Below are 16570 nucleotides of genomic sequence, written 5' to 3' on the forward strand. Positions count from 1 at the left end.
TATTAGTTAAAAATGTTACATAACATAATGCTCCAAAAACACCAAAAGGGGTTCTCGCCCCAAAATGGGTAGGATGCAAGTAATATTGATGCAACTTGACACCATAAAACCAAAATGGGGTTTAAAGCATTCTGGACAGGAACCCCTTTTGGTGTTTTAACTAAGCATTATGTTATACTTTAGCTATTGAAAAATAGCAGATCTACAAGCTCATAGCGCGCCACCGAGTGGCGTGCTACGAGCTTGTAGGTCTGCTATTTTTGAAAAATCATGAAAATATGGCCCAAATGTTTGAATATATTCTTTCAGAGCGAACGTTTTCAACTCAAATCTTTGCTTCTGGGAGGAGGGTACCTGGAACAACATATTTTCAGACGAGGGTCGGTGGCCAATTACATAAAAATGTAATAGTTGACATTAAATAGTTGACATAGAAACATGTCTGAAAAATGTAAAAGGCATTTGTAGAATCGTTCCCAGGTCAGAATGGGGTTTAAGTGGTTCATGTAAACACGTTTCAGACCTGTATGCGACTGTTGCCCCAGTCGGCCACGATGATGTTCCCATTGACGTCCACGGCCACTCCGGTGGGGGCGTTGAACTGTCCGTTGCCCTCGCCGTTGGAGCCAAACTTCAACAGGAACTCTCCCTCCGTGTTGAACACCTGTCCAAGTGATGCACATTGAAGGAAGGCAAAAAGGAACAGATTTAGAGCGGAAATCAGGGGCGTCTTTATATACGTTCCCCGAGATGAATTGCTACTTTAAAACGGGTGCAGTACTTAGTTTAGACAGTTTTTGGTTTAGACTATAGTCATTGGTTAGACCAGTCATTAGTCCTATACAACTATACAACCTATCTCAAACCCTCACCCTAAGCCTAACCTCCCACGGGGCAGCACACTTAAACCTAACCTTAACCCATGTCTAACCAATGACTAGTCTAAACTAAGTATGCTCCCCGTTTGTTGTTGTTGGAAATTCTTTATTGGAAGTTTAGCTCTTTTTTTTTTGCTATTTTCAAATATAATACATGATTTTATTTTGTCATTGTAAAGTTAAAAAAATAGTAATTAGGTATGAGGATAAAAAAGACAGACAGACAGACAGACAGACAGACAGACAGACAGACAGACAGACAGACAGACAGACAGACATTACCTTGACAGAGTGATTGTGGAAGTCAGTGATGATGATTTCATTGTTGTGGTTGACAGCAGCAAAGTGAGGACCTAAAAGACAGAATAACAAGGTCACACATGGCATTCCTCCACTGTAGCTACATGGAAAAACAAACAGTAGACTGCATGGTGAATGTTTTTTGGTAAAACTAGAAATATCTAGAATAAACTGTAGACTGCATTGTGAATGTTTTTGGTATGCGTGCCAACTGAATGAAAGGCACCACGGGAGAACTAGAACAGTAAGAGATTAGAAAATGCTTTTCAACACACGCTTTGGGACCTCTATAGGGGGTCCCTGGCAGAAAACATTTTCAGGGGGCGCCCGCTGGCCTAGTGGTCCAGGCGCATGCCACATATACGTGTCACGTGTTCGAGTCCCGTTCATTGCTTTGCCGCATGTCTCTCCCCTTCTCTGTCTGCCTTCACTGTAACTTGTATCAATAAAGGCACAAAAGCCAAAGACAAATCTTTAAAAAAAAAAGAAGAAAAGAAAACATTTTTAGATGGGGGTTCGCAGCCAAATACTTTACATATACTTTTGGGGGTCCTTGGCATGGAAAAACTTGAGAACTAACTGTTGTAGATCACCCATTTTGATAGAGTGTTACGGTTGGCTCTCCATCACCTCCACATCCCTGTGCTGTGATTGATCTGTGCCAGTCAGCGCCACTAGAGGGTCTCAGAGCACTTCAATCACAGCACACCTCATCGCAGGTGTTCCCCAGCTCCTAGCTCCACACCTGAGGGACATCTGCAATCACCTCCTGAGGCTATACAAGAGCTCTGTGGAGCAGCCTACGGACCCCTGCACCTCCTTTCACCCCCCCGTGTTTGTGAATAAAAACCCTCCCGGGTGGGCTTTACTCTGCTTTGCCTCTCCTTGCTGTGCTTTTGGGTCACACCACACTCGAGTCATAAGAACATAGAGCTTGAAGAGTCTTAATTCGTCATGTATTTTTGTAAGTTTGGGTCCCGAGGGTACCTTCCTAGAGAATAAGTGGAGTCAAAAGTACAATGTTGCTCTTTGAGCGAGTAAGTGAGTAGCCTTGGGAACCAACCGTTCCCGAGCCGTGTGGTAGATCTTTGAACTGCAGCAGAGTGGAAGTCATAAGCTTCCAAAACACAAAAACAAATAGTCAAGTAAAGTACAGAAATGTACTCAAGTAGGCCTACAGCACTTAATAGTAATACAATAAATCACACCTGTGTGAAGTGAGTTGTGCAACTCTGTGTGGGGGTACCCGGGGGGGGGGGGGGGGGGTCCCCGGAACATTCAGACCCCCGGGATCGCGCCCGGGGGGGGGGGGGGGGGGGGGGAGTGGGCCGATTCCGGCGAGCCGCCCCACGTCCGAAACGGTTGAGAAATGACAGAGTTACCGTGTGGGGGTATACTGTACTGTACTGTACTGTACTATCACTGTACTGCAACTGGCACACCCGAAATCATCAGTTAATATGTGTGTTTGTGTGTGTGTTAGGTTGCGCACAGGTGGTGAAAAACAATCATGCTATTTCCGTGCTCATAGCCAGCCAGCCAGGCAGGCACCCACACACATAAGGGAGTGGTTGCACCACTCAAATATAGATTACAAACTCTCTTGTCTCTTCTTCCAGGCTAAACACAATTCTACCACAGGTCGTTTCGAGGAAGCAATTTGATTGGTTGAAACAGCCTTCTAGCCGGTGGTTAAACCACTACACACCACCACCTAATCAAAACAAAGAATTCAGCCGCTCTGTTCTCCCAGAGCGCTAGCAAACTCGGTGGCTAGGCTAGCTAGTTTATTGGGACATTTGTGGTCGTCGTGACTACATCTGTCATTAAAAATATATATTACACTCGAGGGTGTGGGTTAACGTGATTATTGCCACTTCACTTCAGTGATGCTTGCGGAACTCGACTCCGTCTCGTTCCTGACCGCATCCCTGTCGTGGCAATAATCACGTCAACCCACACCCTCTCGTGTAATATTGCTTAATTGCACTCTTCTGGAAAAACCAAGATAAACTAGACAACGGTACAGAGAATTGTCAAATTGTCTTTTACCATTAAAGTGAAATCCGCTATCTTTCAAGAAATATGGGGAGAATTAATACCTACCTGTATTATAGGACACAATCCTTGGCAAACACACCCTCTCATACTGCATTTAAGAGATATAGCTGTGTTCTTTTGTAATGTGGTAAGAAAAAATATGATTATGATTACCTATTAGTTTTTGTAGTATTAGTTAATGTCTGTTTTTGATTATAGGCATTTTATAAACATGCATGAGAATGATATTGTCATTGTCATGTTTTATCGTCTCTGCGGGTGCGAAACTGTTACTTTTCACGATACAAAAGAAAAAAAGCATGGCATTATAATTTCCAAAAAATAAATAAATAAAAAGTTAGAATATGGAGATAAGAGGTTTCTGCCCAACATTAACAATATATATAAATGGATGTGCTTGGTTTATTGTCCATCACTGAGTGTGCTTCTGTCGTCTGGTTCTTTAAAATGTTACCTGCAAACTGCCGGTCGCCGTTGCCTCGGGTTCCGAACTTGGTGACCAGCTTCCCGTTGGGCTGGAAGATGAAGACGCAGCAGGACTTGTTGTCCACCACGATGATGTGTCCATTCCTGTCCACCGACACGCCCTTAGGACCCATCAGCTTCCCTGAGCCTAGTTTAGCCTGGAGAGAGAGAGAGAGAGAGAGAGAGAGAGAGAGAGAGAGAGAGAGAGAGAGAGAGAGAGAGAGAGAGAGAGAGAGAGAGAGAGAGCGCGCATTAATGCTGAACTGGGGGTGTGGTATTGTGTCGTTTACTTCAAGTGGTAACATAAGAGCTGATCTTACGTCAGACCAGAATGCATGCATTTATGATACAGTATAGCCAAGAAGGTTGGTGCCAGCAAATATACCTCAAGAGAGATGCTGTTGAACGGAGTTTATGAAGTGAGACTTATAGGCAGCAACACACATAGCCAGCCACAGTGTAAAGAAGGCATTATCTAACACAGAGGACTGTGAAATGCATTGAGGGAGCCAGGACTATGATGCACTGGCAACCATGACTCTTCTTGACTCTCTGTTTATTGGTAAAACTACTCTTGGTATATTGTCTTAATTGAGACAGACAGCAGGGAGAGAGAGAGAGAGAGAGAGAGAGAGAGAGAGAGAGAGAGAGAGAGAGAGAGAGAGAGAGAGAGAGAGAGAGAGAGAGAGAGAGAGAGAGAGAGAGAGAGAGAGAGAGACAGTGGGACAGCTGAGAGGGAGACTTTTTCCATGCCAAGGACACCCACACATTAATATGAATTTGTATTTTCTTTCATCGTAGATTTACAAGTTCACAGCGCAACACGTGGCAATGCATTGTGAGCTTGCAGGTTGGCTATTTTCAAATGATGCAATAATGTACGTACTGTATATATGAAACCCCCTCAAGGACCTCTGGTGGTCCCCGGACCACACTTTGAGAAACACTGGTGTACAAGACTCATGTGTAATAATTCATATTCACATTGTACAGTGCTAATAAAGTATTAAAAGGAATGCAAAAATAGACAACCATGCATAATGCCATGGGTTTGAATTCAACTCATGACCTTGGTTATAATGATGTCATCTTTTTAACGCCCCGTCACTCGTCACTGTCCTGTATACTACAACAAAGGTCACATGGGAGGACCACATCAGAAACGTGTACTAAAGCAGGCCTCCCGCGGGTCACAGACAAGGGCAGAGAGAGAAGGATGAAGCTGACTGGGCACTGCTTCATTAACCCTGTAACACCCCGATTCATTTCTACTTCATTTCTACTTCAACCTTGCTACTACTTTTTACTACTGGGACTTATCAGAGGAAATTATGTAAAAATAAAATGAAATAAAAAGTTTTTTTTTTGCAAATTTTATACACATTTATAATAATTATTTAAATAATATTTATTATTAATTCACAATAATAATAAAACATGTTCTAGACCAGGGGTCTGCAACCTTTTTCACATGAAGTGCCCTGTTTTCATTTTAGTGATAGTCAGCGTGCCATATATAATTATGACACCAATACATACACATGCAATCTTAGAAATATTTTCTTTCACATCAAGATGTAACGATTATTAAACTCAGAGCAGTAGCCCTGCACCTGCAGTAGGTCCCAGAATTCCTCCCCAGTCATGAGTTAAGACGTTTGAATGAATGTACAATTATGTGCAGGATGTCATTTGTATAATGTGTCAGTGGACTTATTTGAACTGACTGGTAGGCCAGTAGGACACAACATCAGAGGCAAGCAGTGGGAGGACCTTTTTGGTATAATGACTACATTTTGGGGGGGAATGGGGTAAAAATAAACAGTTTTTATAATTACCGTAAATATTTATTAAACATGTATTGTAAGTGGTTTTTGGTCATTGTTGTTTTGCTTTCTTTATATCAGTAATTGTCTTTACAAGAGTCAAAGACTCTCACCTTGAACTTGCCTTCATGGTACAACAAAGACTCTCACCTTGAACTTGCCTTCATGGTACAACAAAGACTCTCACCTTGAACTTGCCTTCATGGCACAACAAAGACTCTCACCTTGAACTTGCCTTCATGGCACAACAAAGACTCTCACCTTGAACTTGCCTTCATGGTACAACAAAGACTCTCACCTTGAACTTGCCTTCATGGTACAACAAAGACTCTCACCTTGAACTTGCCTTCATGGTACAACAAAGACTCTCACCTTGAACTTGCCTTCATGGTACAACAAAGACTCTCACCTTGAACTTGCCTTCGCCGGAGAAGATGCTGACCCACTTGTTGTCGTAGTCGGCGATGATGATGTCACCGTTGGGGTGGACGGCCACGCCCGTGGGCCTCTGCATCTGCCCGGGGGTCCTGCCGCGCACGCCGAAACGACTCTTAAACTGACCGTCGTTGGTGAAGATCTGAGGAAATCAACAACCACTGGGATCAGGGGCGGCCTTAGGAATCCGGAGGCCCCGTTTCAAGACCAGATATGAGGCCCTCCTCATCCTGTCGTCCCTTCACAATGAACCCATTCTGACCTGAGATCAGATTCATACGACGTTTCCACTGGACACACACTGGTCTGATTAACCCATTCTGACCTGAGATCAGATTGTAAAAATGTCAGTCGTTCTTCGATTATTTTTCAAAAATAGCAGACCTACAAGCTCGTAGCGCGCCACTCGGTGGCGCGCTATGAGCTTGTAGCTCTGCTATTTTTCAATAGCTAAAGCATAACATGATGCTAACACCAAAATGGGTTCCCGTTCAGAAAAGTGTCTCCCCTTTACCTCCCCAATGCTGCACATTTTATCCAGGTTATTAACATAAAACAGGTGTAACTTAACATTGTGGGAGAGAGCAAGGCAGTGTGTGTGAGCGAGATAGAGAGGGCCAAGAGTGGCAGGGTTTTGACTGACGCCTGACGTTTAGTTGGAGCTTGGAGGCCCCCCCCCTGAGGGTGGAGGCCCCGTTTCAATTGAAACTGGTGAAACACAGCTAAGGCCTCCTGTGACTGGGATGACGCGGAGAATGCAGCAACAACGACACAACAACCTCTTATCTCCATGTTTTACTTTTTGTGGGGTTTTCTTTTCGGAAATGAATACCCATATAGTCCTTGATCATACTACAGTGTCACACAAAAGCATCAGAATGAGCAGATCTACAGTACACAAGCTTTAAAAGTAACAGTTTCTGACATACAGTATGAGGTTTCCACTGTAAGTTGAGCGGAGTCAGTATATAAGGCTCTCTACACTGATATCAGTGTAGAGAGCACTTTGACAAATGAGAGATTTTGGCCGAATGTTTGTCAGTCCCACAATAGGAGTGCTATAGCGTTCATGTGGTTATAGCAAGCACATAATGTACTATACTATTACAAAGTATTATTATATTCATAATAAGCATAGTTTTATTAACCAAGCACTTCATTTCCCAACTCCTTTGTAATAGTATTTGTATTTGTTATGACATGTGTTATTGTGTTAATTCTTCATGATATGTTGATGAATTGGATGTGTTGTCTTTTTTTTAGTCCTAATGTCTTACTCTACTCTACTTATTTATTTCTTAAGATAATAATATTAAGGTGAAACTGAGGGAAACAAACACCCTCGTCTATTTTTAAACGTGTCATCTTGCCGGCTCATAATAATCATTAGCACTTTTTTTTTCCAATTATTCTTCAGCTAAAACAATGGTGCATGTATGTTTCCATGACGATGCCAGAGTACAGAGGCAGCAGTCTTAATCCATTTTGCGCGGGAACCCCTTTTGGTGTTAGCATTGAGTTATGCTTTAGCTATTGAAAAATAGCAGATCTACAAGCTCATAGCGCGCCACCGAGTGGCGGGCTACGAGCTTGTAGGTCTGCTATTTTTGAAAAATCGAAGAACGACTGACATAGATTAGAAACATAGCTTTTTCAGAAAACTGTCATTTTCAAACAGACATTTTTAGAATCTGATCTCAGGTCAGAATGGGTTAAGAGGAAAATAGTGATGAGTCACTGCGGTGGTGCGCTGCTGCTGCTGCTGTACTGCAGGGCTGATTGGAGGACAATGTACTCGACTCCATGTGCTGTACTTCAGGCAAACTATAGATCAGTGCTTCTTAACACATTCTGACCTGAGATCAGATTCATTCGAGGTTTCCACTGGACACACACTGGTCTGATGAACCGATTCTGACCTGAGATCAGATTCTAAAAAATGTCAGTCGTTCTTCGATTTTTCAAAAATAGCAGACCTACAAGCTCGTAGCGCGCCACTCGGTGGCGCGCTATGAGCTTGTAGATCTGCTATTTTTCAATAGCTGAAGCATAACATGATGCCAACACCAAAACGGGTGCCCGGTCAGAATGGGTTAACACATTTTGACCTGGGAACGATTCTACAAAACAGTTTTTTTTATTTTTTAAACCTCATATTTCTATGTCAGTGGTTCTCAACCTTTTTTCATGTCAAGGACCCCAAACATTATATGTATTTGGTCACCGACCCCCATCTGAAAATATGTTGTTTCAGGGACCACCCCCCCCCCCCCCCACCAAGAAGCAAAGATTTGAGTTCAAAACGTTCGTTCTGAATAGATTTGGCCATGGACCCCCATCTGAAAAACTATTTGTGCCATTGTGTGTGCGTGTGTGTGTGTGTGCGTGCGTGCGTGCGTGCGTGCGTGCGTGCGTGCGTGCGTGCGTGTGTGTGTGTGTGTGTGTATGCGTGCGTGCGTGCGTGCGTTAGTACCTGAACACACTGGTTGTTGCTGTCAGCGATCAGAACCTTGTCCTGAGAGGATGCAGCCACTCCCTGCAGGTTGGTGAACTCGCCCTTGTTCCTCCCTTTGGTACCTGGAATACATCAAATATATGCAATGTTTTTTACTACTGCATATTAGAAAAACCCTTAGTATTACCGGTATACAGCTGCAGTGCTTGTTTGTATTAACATACACCTAGTATATATGTGCTGTGGTTGAAGGTAGTCTCCCTACTCTATTACTCGTGACATGTAAGCATCGCAAGTTCGCAACGCATTGTAAGCTTTATATATTTGGGGGTAACATTCGCCAGGAAAAGCAGATTGTGACAAAGAGATTTGGTGCAGAGTGAAAAGAGCAGTCAGCGAGTACAGTTGTAAATCTTTTGTTTTTGTTTTTGATAATCGTTTATTAACCGTAACGTTTAAATATCTGTGATATTGATTTGTCTCCATTTGAGACTAGACTCTGGACACCTACTGGACAACTAGAGGTATTGCATTGAAGCTTAAAGGGTCAAATCTCTCGACAAGAATGTTCGCCCCAAAACACGCTTGTTGTTTGTGTCAAATCTGGCGCCCTTGGCACGGTTGCCACCAGGTATTCCTTGACGTAACCTCAGTAAAACTATGCCAAAAACTAACCTTATTCCTAAAAGTTACCTCAGTGAAACTATTCCATGAACCTAAGCTTATTCCTTAACGTAACCTCAGTAAAACTATGCCAAAAACTAACCTTATTCCTAAAGGTTACCTCAGTGAAACTATTCCATGAACCTAACCTTATTCCTTAACGTAACCTCAGTGAAACTATGCCTAAACCTAAACCTATTTCTAAACGTAACCTCAGTAAAACTATGCCTAAACCTAAACCCATTTCTAAACGTAACCTCAGTAAAACTATGCCTAACCCTAAACATATTCCTTAACTTCAGTAGAACAAATATTGTGAATACAAGAAACTGGGAGGGGCGAGCGGTCTCAAAAAAATTAAACGGGGACAATTTGGGGTTGAGCGTTCAGGGTTACCATAATAATAAAAAAACCCAAACAAAAGACATCAGCGACGACACCGCCGTCATACCGATTCTGAAGATGAGGTCGTCCTCGATGGCGTTCTCCTTCCTCTTCCCGGTGCTGTACATGCTGGCCGGCCTCTTGATGGCCTTCTGCTTGACGTGGCCGCTGCTGCCCGGCGACTTGAGCCTCTTCTTCACGCCGTCCGACGTGGGCGACGCGTCGACGGACTTGGCGGCTCTGACCCGGAAGGGGCTGCCTCGGATGTGCTGCTCGTACAGCCGCAGCGACAGGCTGAAGCTGCCCTCTCTGGGCGCCGTGAACAGATACTCGTACGTCCCGTTCTTGTTGTCCACGACCTGCCCGCCGCCCGCCACCGCGCGGCCGTCGGGCGCCAGCAGCTCCGCCGCGACGGCGGCGTTCCCCATCTTGCACAGCTCTCCGTCCTTCAGGCCCGCGTCGAAGTCCGGTCGGGAATGAGAGATTCAATCGTGGAGAGTCAAGAAGGGGTGTTTATAGTGAAGGGAGGACACAGGGGTGATGGTGGATGTATACGTGCACCAGGGCATTCACTTCTAGTCATTTTTTTACTAGTTGACTAGTTGCCTAGTTTTCTAGTCGACTAGTAAACTAACTACCTATTATGTAAAAAGAAAAATAGAAAAAAAGGGGGTGGGTGGGGGGGGTTTGGAAATAAATATTTGTACATTTAAAAACTGTGTACATTGGTGACTATAACTAGTCCACTAGTAAACGAGTCGACTAGTTGCTTAATGCCCTAACGTGCACGTGTTCTGCACACATTCAGGCAATACTATATGGATGTCCATACACTGTAAACCAAATTGTTGAGCAAAATGGGTTGCTCTGATAAAAATACAGTAAAAAAAAAAAAAAATAATTAAGAAGGTTTTATTTTCCACTCCTCATGTTAGGTACAAGAAGTGAAATTCAATTGTGTGCGGTTCACAAGATGCTACAACGACAATAGGAATAAATACAAATTTAGATTATTTTTTTTAATCGGTGCTAGTATGTACGTCTGTAAAGGGTGATCAATATTTTACAAATATTGAACCAATGAAAAGTATTAAAAAGCACTTCAGACCAAGGGCTCCATTTTCCTCACCGCTAAACCCCTTATCCCTAAACTTCTTTGCCTTTTTTTTTTTTTTTACTATTTTGAAAAACATTTTTGAATAATTCAACTAGCCAATGTACATTGACACGTTGTGAGCTTGTAGACCGGCCATTTTAACTATTCAAAAATGTTTAGCAAAATAGTAAAAAAAAAAAATAGGCAAAGAAGTTTAGGGATGTATTTTGCGTGTCTTAAGTACCAGGTCTTATTACTTAACTTAAGACCTGGAGGCGTGATCAATGCCATTTGGCTATTCTGAGTGGCCAAAGAGCATTGACCACGCCTCCAAATGGGTTTAAAGCGGTGACGAAAATGGAGCCCTATACCTCCTAACTCCATTGGAGCCTCACACTGTCGGTCAAACCCCCTAACTCCACCCCCCCCCCCAGAGCAGCTGCACAGCGGAAGATAAACAAACTTCACTAACGACTCAGTCCGTCTGTCTTCGTCGTTCTAATCAACGGTGGACAAAAACCACTTGAGCTGGATTTGGATGAAGTGTAAATATAATGGCTACAATATGCACGTGTCTGACAATGTCGCAATACCAACATTGATTATTAGGCAGTATTGTGTTTTGTTTTTTTCCTGAAAGGTTTACTTGGTTTCTTGCCAAACAGCAAAGATATACTAAAAATCACACCCGTGTGAACTGAGTGGTGCAACTCCCCTCTCTCCTTCTCTCTCTCTCTCTCTCTCTCTCTCTCTCTCTCATTAGCAGGCAACAGCACAGCACTATCTCTCTCTCTGTTTCTGGCAAACAGCGCCCCTACTGGTACTAACAGTCATACTGGTGCTCATTAACGTCACATACATAGACTAACATGTTAGGAAGGGACGACAGTGGACAAGAGATCCAAAGTCATTTTACACTTGGTGGCACGCTGAAAATAGCAGATCTACAACGACGGCATCGAGGCCCGCCAGAACACATTCAAGTCGACTAAATCGACTGTGGATTTAGTCGACTAAAGTCGCATGACATTTAGTCGACCAAAACCAGACCAACGCTATAACGCATTCCAGGTGACTGTGACTAAAACGTGACTCAAACTAAATGAAAACCATTCAACAGACTACCACACATGCAGTACCACGTACTACCACATGCATAGTACACACACGGCAGTGGCCCACCTTGTCCTTGGTGGTGACGGTGACGGAGGTGGGCAGGCCCACCACGCAGTGGCGCAGGCCGTCGCCCGTGGCCACGCTCTCCAGCGCCACGGCGTTGGTGGTGACCACGGAGCCCAGGTTGTGGATGGACTTCTTCAGGCCGTCCGTCTCCGACAGGAAGTCCAGGTGCTGGTTCTCGCCGGGCCTCAGGGGCAGGTCCTGGAAGGGGTATGCGACCGACCACCAGGGGGCGTCATCATCAACGTGTCCGTATACACACAGACAAATGTGTTCCATGGCCAAAGACTATATATAGGCCTCGTCCGTGGCAAATATTAGGTCATAATACCCCAATTACAGAGTGTTTTCTTCAGAATATATGTATGACACTGATGTACTATGACACATTATGAACCCACTGCTAATACAAACACTGGTGATTCTACAATATTTGATTTGTAGGGTTGTAGTCTAGCGGCGTCTATATACAGTCTAGCGGCGTCTATATACAGTCTAGCGGCGTCTATATACAGTCTAGCGGCGTCTATATACAGTCTAGCACCGTCTATATACAGTCTAGCGGCGTCTATATACAGTCTAGCGGCGTCTATATACAGTCTAGCGGCGTCTATATACAGTCTAGCGGCGTCTATATACAGTCTAGCGGCGTCTATATACAGTCTAGCGGCGTCTATATACAGTCTAGCGGCGTCTATATACAGTCTAGCGGCGTCTATATACAGTCTAGCGGCGTCTATATACAGTCTAGCGGCGTCTATATACAGTCTAGCACCGTCTATATACAGTCTAGCACGGTCTATATACAGTCTAGCGGCGTCTATATACAGTCTAGCACCGTCTATATACAGTCTAGCGGCGTCTATATACAGTCTAGCGGCGTCTATATACAGTCTAGCGGCGTCTATATACAGTCTAGCAGCGTCTATATACAGTCTAGCGGCGTCTATATACAGTCTAGCGGCGTCTATATACAGTCTAGCGGCGTCTATATACAGTCTAGCACCGTCTATATACAGTCTAGCGGCGTCTATATACAGTCTAACGGCGTCTATATACAGTCTAGCACCGTCTATATACAGTCTAGCGGCGTCTATATACAGTCTAGCAGCGTCTATATACAGTCTAGCGGCGTCTATATACAGTCTAGCACGGTCTATATACAGTCTAGCACGGTCTATATACAGTCTAGCGGCGTCTATATACAGTCTAACGGCGTCTATATACAGTCTAGCACCGTCTATATACAGTCTAGCAGCGTCTATATACAGTCTAACGGCGTCTATATACAGTCTAGCACCGTCTATATACAGTCTAACGGCGTCTATATACAGTCTAGCACCGTCTATATACAGTCTAGCGGCGTCTATATACAGTCTAGCACCGTCTATATACAGTCTAGCGGCGTCTATATACAGTCTAGCACCGTCTATATACAGTCTAGCGGCGTCTATATACAGTCTAGCAGCGTCTATATACAGTCTAGCACCGTCTATATACAGTCTAGCGGCGTCTATATACAGTCTAGCGGCGTCTATATACAGTCTAGCACGGTCTATATACAGTCTAGCGGCGTCTATATACAGTCTAGCGGCGTCTATATACAGTCTAGCGGCGTCTATATACAGTCTAGCGGCGTCTATATACAGTCTAGCACCGTCTATATACAGTCTAGCACCTAACCTCAGTCAAACTAACGCAGTGGCTGGGGGGCGTTTCCAAGAACCCGAATGCGAAACGGATACCATATTAGCGTTTGTGGGACGTACGGTTGACGTAGTGTTGCTCCTCGTGGGACAGCAGGCTAGTCAGGTGGGCCCCGTGGACACGACACTCCCTCTTGGCCGCGTCCCAGCTCTTCCTGGTGGGGAAGTAGCGTAGCAGTGACCCTGGAACTTGTGCCATCCGTAGTCACATGTCTCCGTGTCTGGTGAGAGGGAGAGAGGAGGACATGTGGCTCATGAGTTTACCTTCTTCGATGTGTTATCCTGCATGGACTTAAGTTATTTAAACAAAGGAAAGGAAAGTGGAAAGTGTGTGTGTGTGTGTGTGTGTGTGTGTGTGTGTGTGTGTGTGTGTGTGTGTGCGTGTGTGCGTGCGTGCGTGCGTGCGTGCGTGCGTGCGTGCGTGCGTGAATTCTTAAAGCTGCACTTTTGAATCCGGGTCTCCTGTGATGAGTGCTGAAATGTTTACCTGAGCTGCTCAGGAGAGAACTTGAATTTTTGTGTGTAAAAGTTGTGTCAAACCAAATGAATACAGCGTCAAAAAGTATACTGTAAATATAAACATTACATTTATATTTGTGTATATACAACACTATTGATTTCATTAATGTAAACTAACAACTTGTAGGCTATTTAGCTTCCATGTAGGTCAAGTTTGTTGAATGAATAAATATATAATCCATGCTCGCGTGACATACCTATCACGGTCACCGTAGATTCTATTAAACTTTACATGCAGAGCAGAGACTGACATAGATCCGACCCTGAGCAAGCAATTTTGCGACAGTGGTAATGTCCAAAATTGTTACTTTTCAGGAAATGTTGTCACAAGCTTGTGTTAATATTGACTTGTTCATTGGAAAGACCGGTTCTCAACCAGACCTCCCTATTTTAGGCATTGGTGGGAAATTGCCAAGACCCCATGTCTAGAGCTCTCTTCTGGAAAGGTTGCCCCCGCGACACAACTCCAGATAAACGGTTGAAGATGGATGGATGATTGCATGGACATACAAGGGTTTTTTTAGGTTTCTGCTGTATGTGAGGTTAGAAAGCTCACATGCAGCATTCCAGGCCAGAGCAGAACAGACTACTAAAGCTGAGGCATTGCAGTTGAACAAGGCATTTGCAATAGTCAAGACAGATATAAGAGCTGGAATGATGCGTGTGTGAATCATGGAGAGAACGTGCTCTGTGGGAGCTACTCTCAGTGCGTACTGTACCTGTTTCACAGCGGTCTCCGCGCACAGCCGCTTGACTGGATGCTGCCCGTCTTGAAACAAGTTCCTCCATTCAGACAAATGTTCTCCGAGCATGAGTGAACGCCTGACGTGGTGACGAGAAGACAAGAGAATTCACAAATCAAATAGGTGGGGTCTTTGGAGAATGTTCCATTAAAGTCAGTGAGCTTCCCAAACCCTATTCCTTAGTTTCCCAAAACAGGGACCCATATGCGGGTCGCACACCAATGTTACACGAATGTAAGTCTTGTAAGAAACGAGCGATCTAAAAACAAAGGTTCCGCCTTAGCGAACTTTGGTTCCTACCTAAATAAATTACATAAAAATACTGCGCTGACTGACACAGAGGTTGTTCCAGTGACTCAATGTACATACAAAACTGCGTTTTGGCACAGTTATTATTATTATTATGAATTACCTGGCTGTGATTCCTCCTCCTTAGGAAAAAGTTTAACCACATTATCAGCAGTGCCTCGAACAGGTCAAAACTCACTGACCATCTGATCTGTAAGTTAGCCTATCAAAACTTTGTTTCATCAACTGTGATCTCTTTGATGGCGAATTGAGCCTCCGCCTGTGCGAACCATGCGCTGGAATTCTGTTCCCAAAAGTCGGGCAATTTGAGCGAGGCTGACATGTCCAGTATATAATAAAACTCTGGAAACGTCCAAGAGTATCGGGGTCACCAATGTAGGAGTGCCGGTGTAGGCAGAGAGAAAAGAGAGATTTATTCTCGTATTGGAAAAGCCAACGATGGTGGCACTCCGTTTATTTTAGAAGAAGAGAGAGACAACACAAAACTTGTCACATAGATAAAACGTCAACTTGTCACTACGTCAACACCTCGGAGGTGTGTTTCTTTGCTCCTAAGGTAACACACTATGCCTTGCATTAAAGTGAGAGGAACAACCGAACAACCATATATAACATGGGCAGGAACGCAGTGAATTATAAATGTCATTAATAACTGTTCAGTGTGTGTCTATCCACCACACTACAGTATATAAAATGTACAACACCAGGGAAGTTTTCAGGAGGAGGTTGTAGTTAGTGTTAAACCCATGCAACTCGAGAGGAAAGAAAACCTGGCTGCAGCTTACCTGGTGTTGTGCTTTCATTAGCGGCATCGATCTCCTCCTTTCCCCATAAATCCCAAAATGGTGTAATATAATAATAATATAATTCACAAAGTGGGGTCCGGGGACCCCCAGAGGTCCTTGAGCATACAAGCATAGCAAATTAACCTTTTGAAGAAGGCCGCAAAACCTAAATAAAATCCATTCCATCATCCATTGTTTACCTTTTACAAAGAAGACAGTCTCTTCTCGCCTCTATTTACCTTTTGGGGGGGGGATCCCCCTCCTCCTCCCAACTAACTCTCAGACTCTACGCTGGCAGCAGCTAGATGCGGGATCAAGGCATGTTACAGGGTGCTCTATAGCTAGGCTACGGCCCCACCCTGTGGTCCCCGGATGGTACTGCCTCTGTAGCTATATACCTGTGTCTTGATGATGTGCATGTGATGCGTGACCACTATACAATCACATGTTAAAAAGAATACTGTTAGAAACCATTGTAAAAATACATCTGAATGCATTTCATGTCAAATGTAAAATATTATGAGTGATGCTTGCTCAGTGGGGACTCGGCCCCGGGTCTCGTGCCCGGGTGGGGGTCCGCGGGGGTCCGCGAAGGGGTCCCCGGGCGTATCTCGGCCATGTCTGGTCCGTTTTGGATGGGGGGAATCTCGTTGCGACCGGGGCCGCCCCCGTGGGTCTCGTGCCCGGGTGGGGGTCCGCGGGGGTCCGCGAAGGGGTCCGCGAAGGGGTCCCCGGGCGTATCTCGGCCATGTCTGGTCCGTTTTGG

At 44.4% G+C, this 16570-nt stretch overlaps 2 protein-coding genes across 2 annotated transcripts in view; one reads left to right on the forward strand and one right to left on the reverse strand.

Moving 5' to 3' along the window:
- Positions 1-517: 517 nt before the first annotated feature.
- Positions 518-13647, reverse strand: LOC308313416 (tripartite motif-containing protein 2-like; the record flags this gene model as incomplete). Its single annotated transcript, XM_080760514.1, has 8 exons — positions 518-664; positions 1161-1231; positions 3694-3862; positions 5940-6107; positions 8439-8542; positions 9535-9913; positions 11746-11943; positions 13519-13647. The coding sequence occupies 8 exons, from the start codon at positions 13645-13647 to the stop codon at positions 518-520; spliced, it is 1365 nt and encodes a 454-aa protein (XP_080616640.1).
- A 10-nt stretch (positions 13648-13657) lies between these two features.
- Positions 13658-16570, forward strand: part of LOC308313417 (nck-associated protein 1-like) — a gene marked incomplete at both ends in the record, with an annotated part of 39105 nt that continues 36192 nt past the window's right edge. The window contains 1 exon segment of the mRNA XM_080760515.1: positions 13658-13672. Coding sequence (XP_080616641.1) covers positions 13658-13672 — 15 coding nt within the window.

This window comes from Protomyctophum bolini (genome assembly GCF_963924005.1).
Source record: "Protomyctophum bolini genome assembly, chromosome: 3".
In the NCBI taxonomy this organism is placed as follows: Eukaryota; Metazoa; Chordata; class Actinopteri; order Myctophiformes; family Myctophidae; genus Protomyctophum; species Protomyctophum bolini.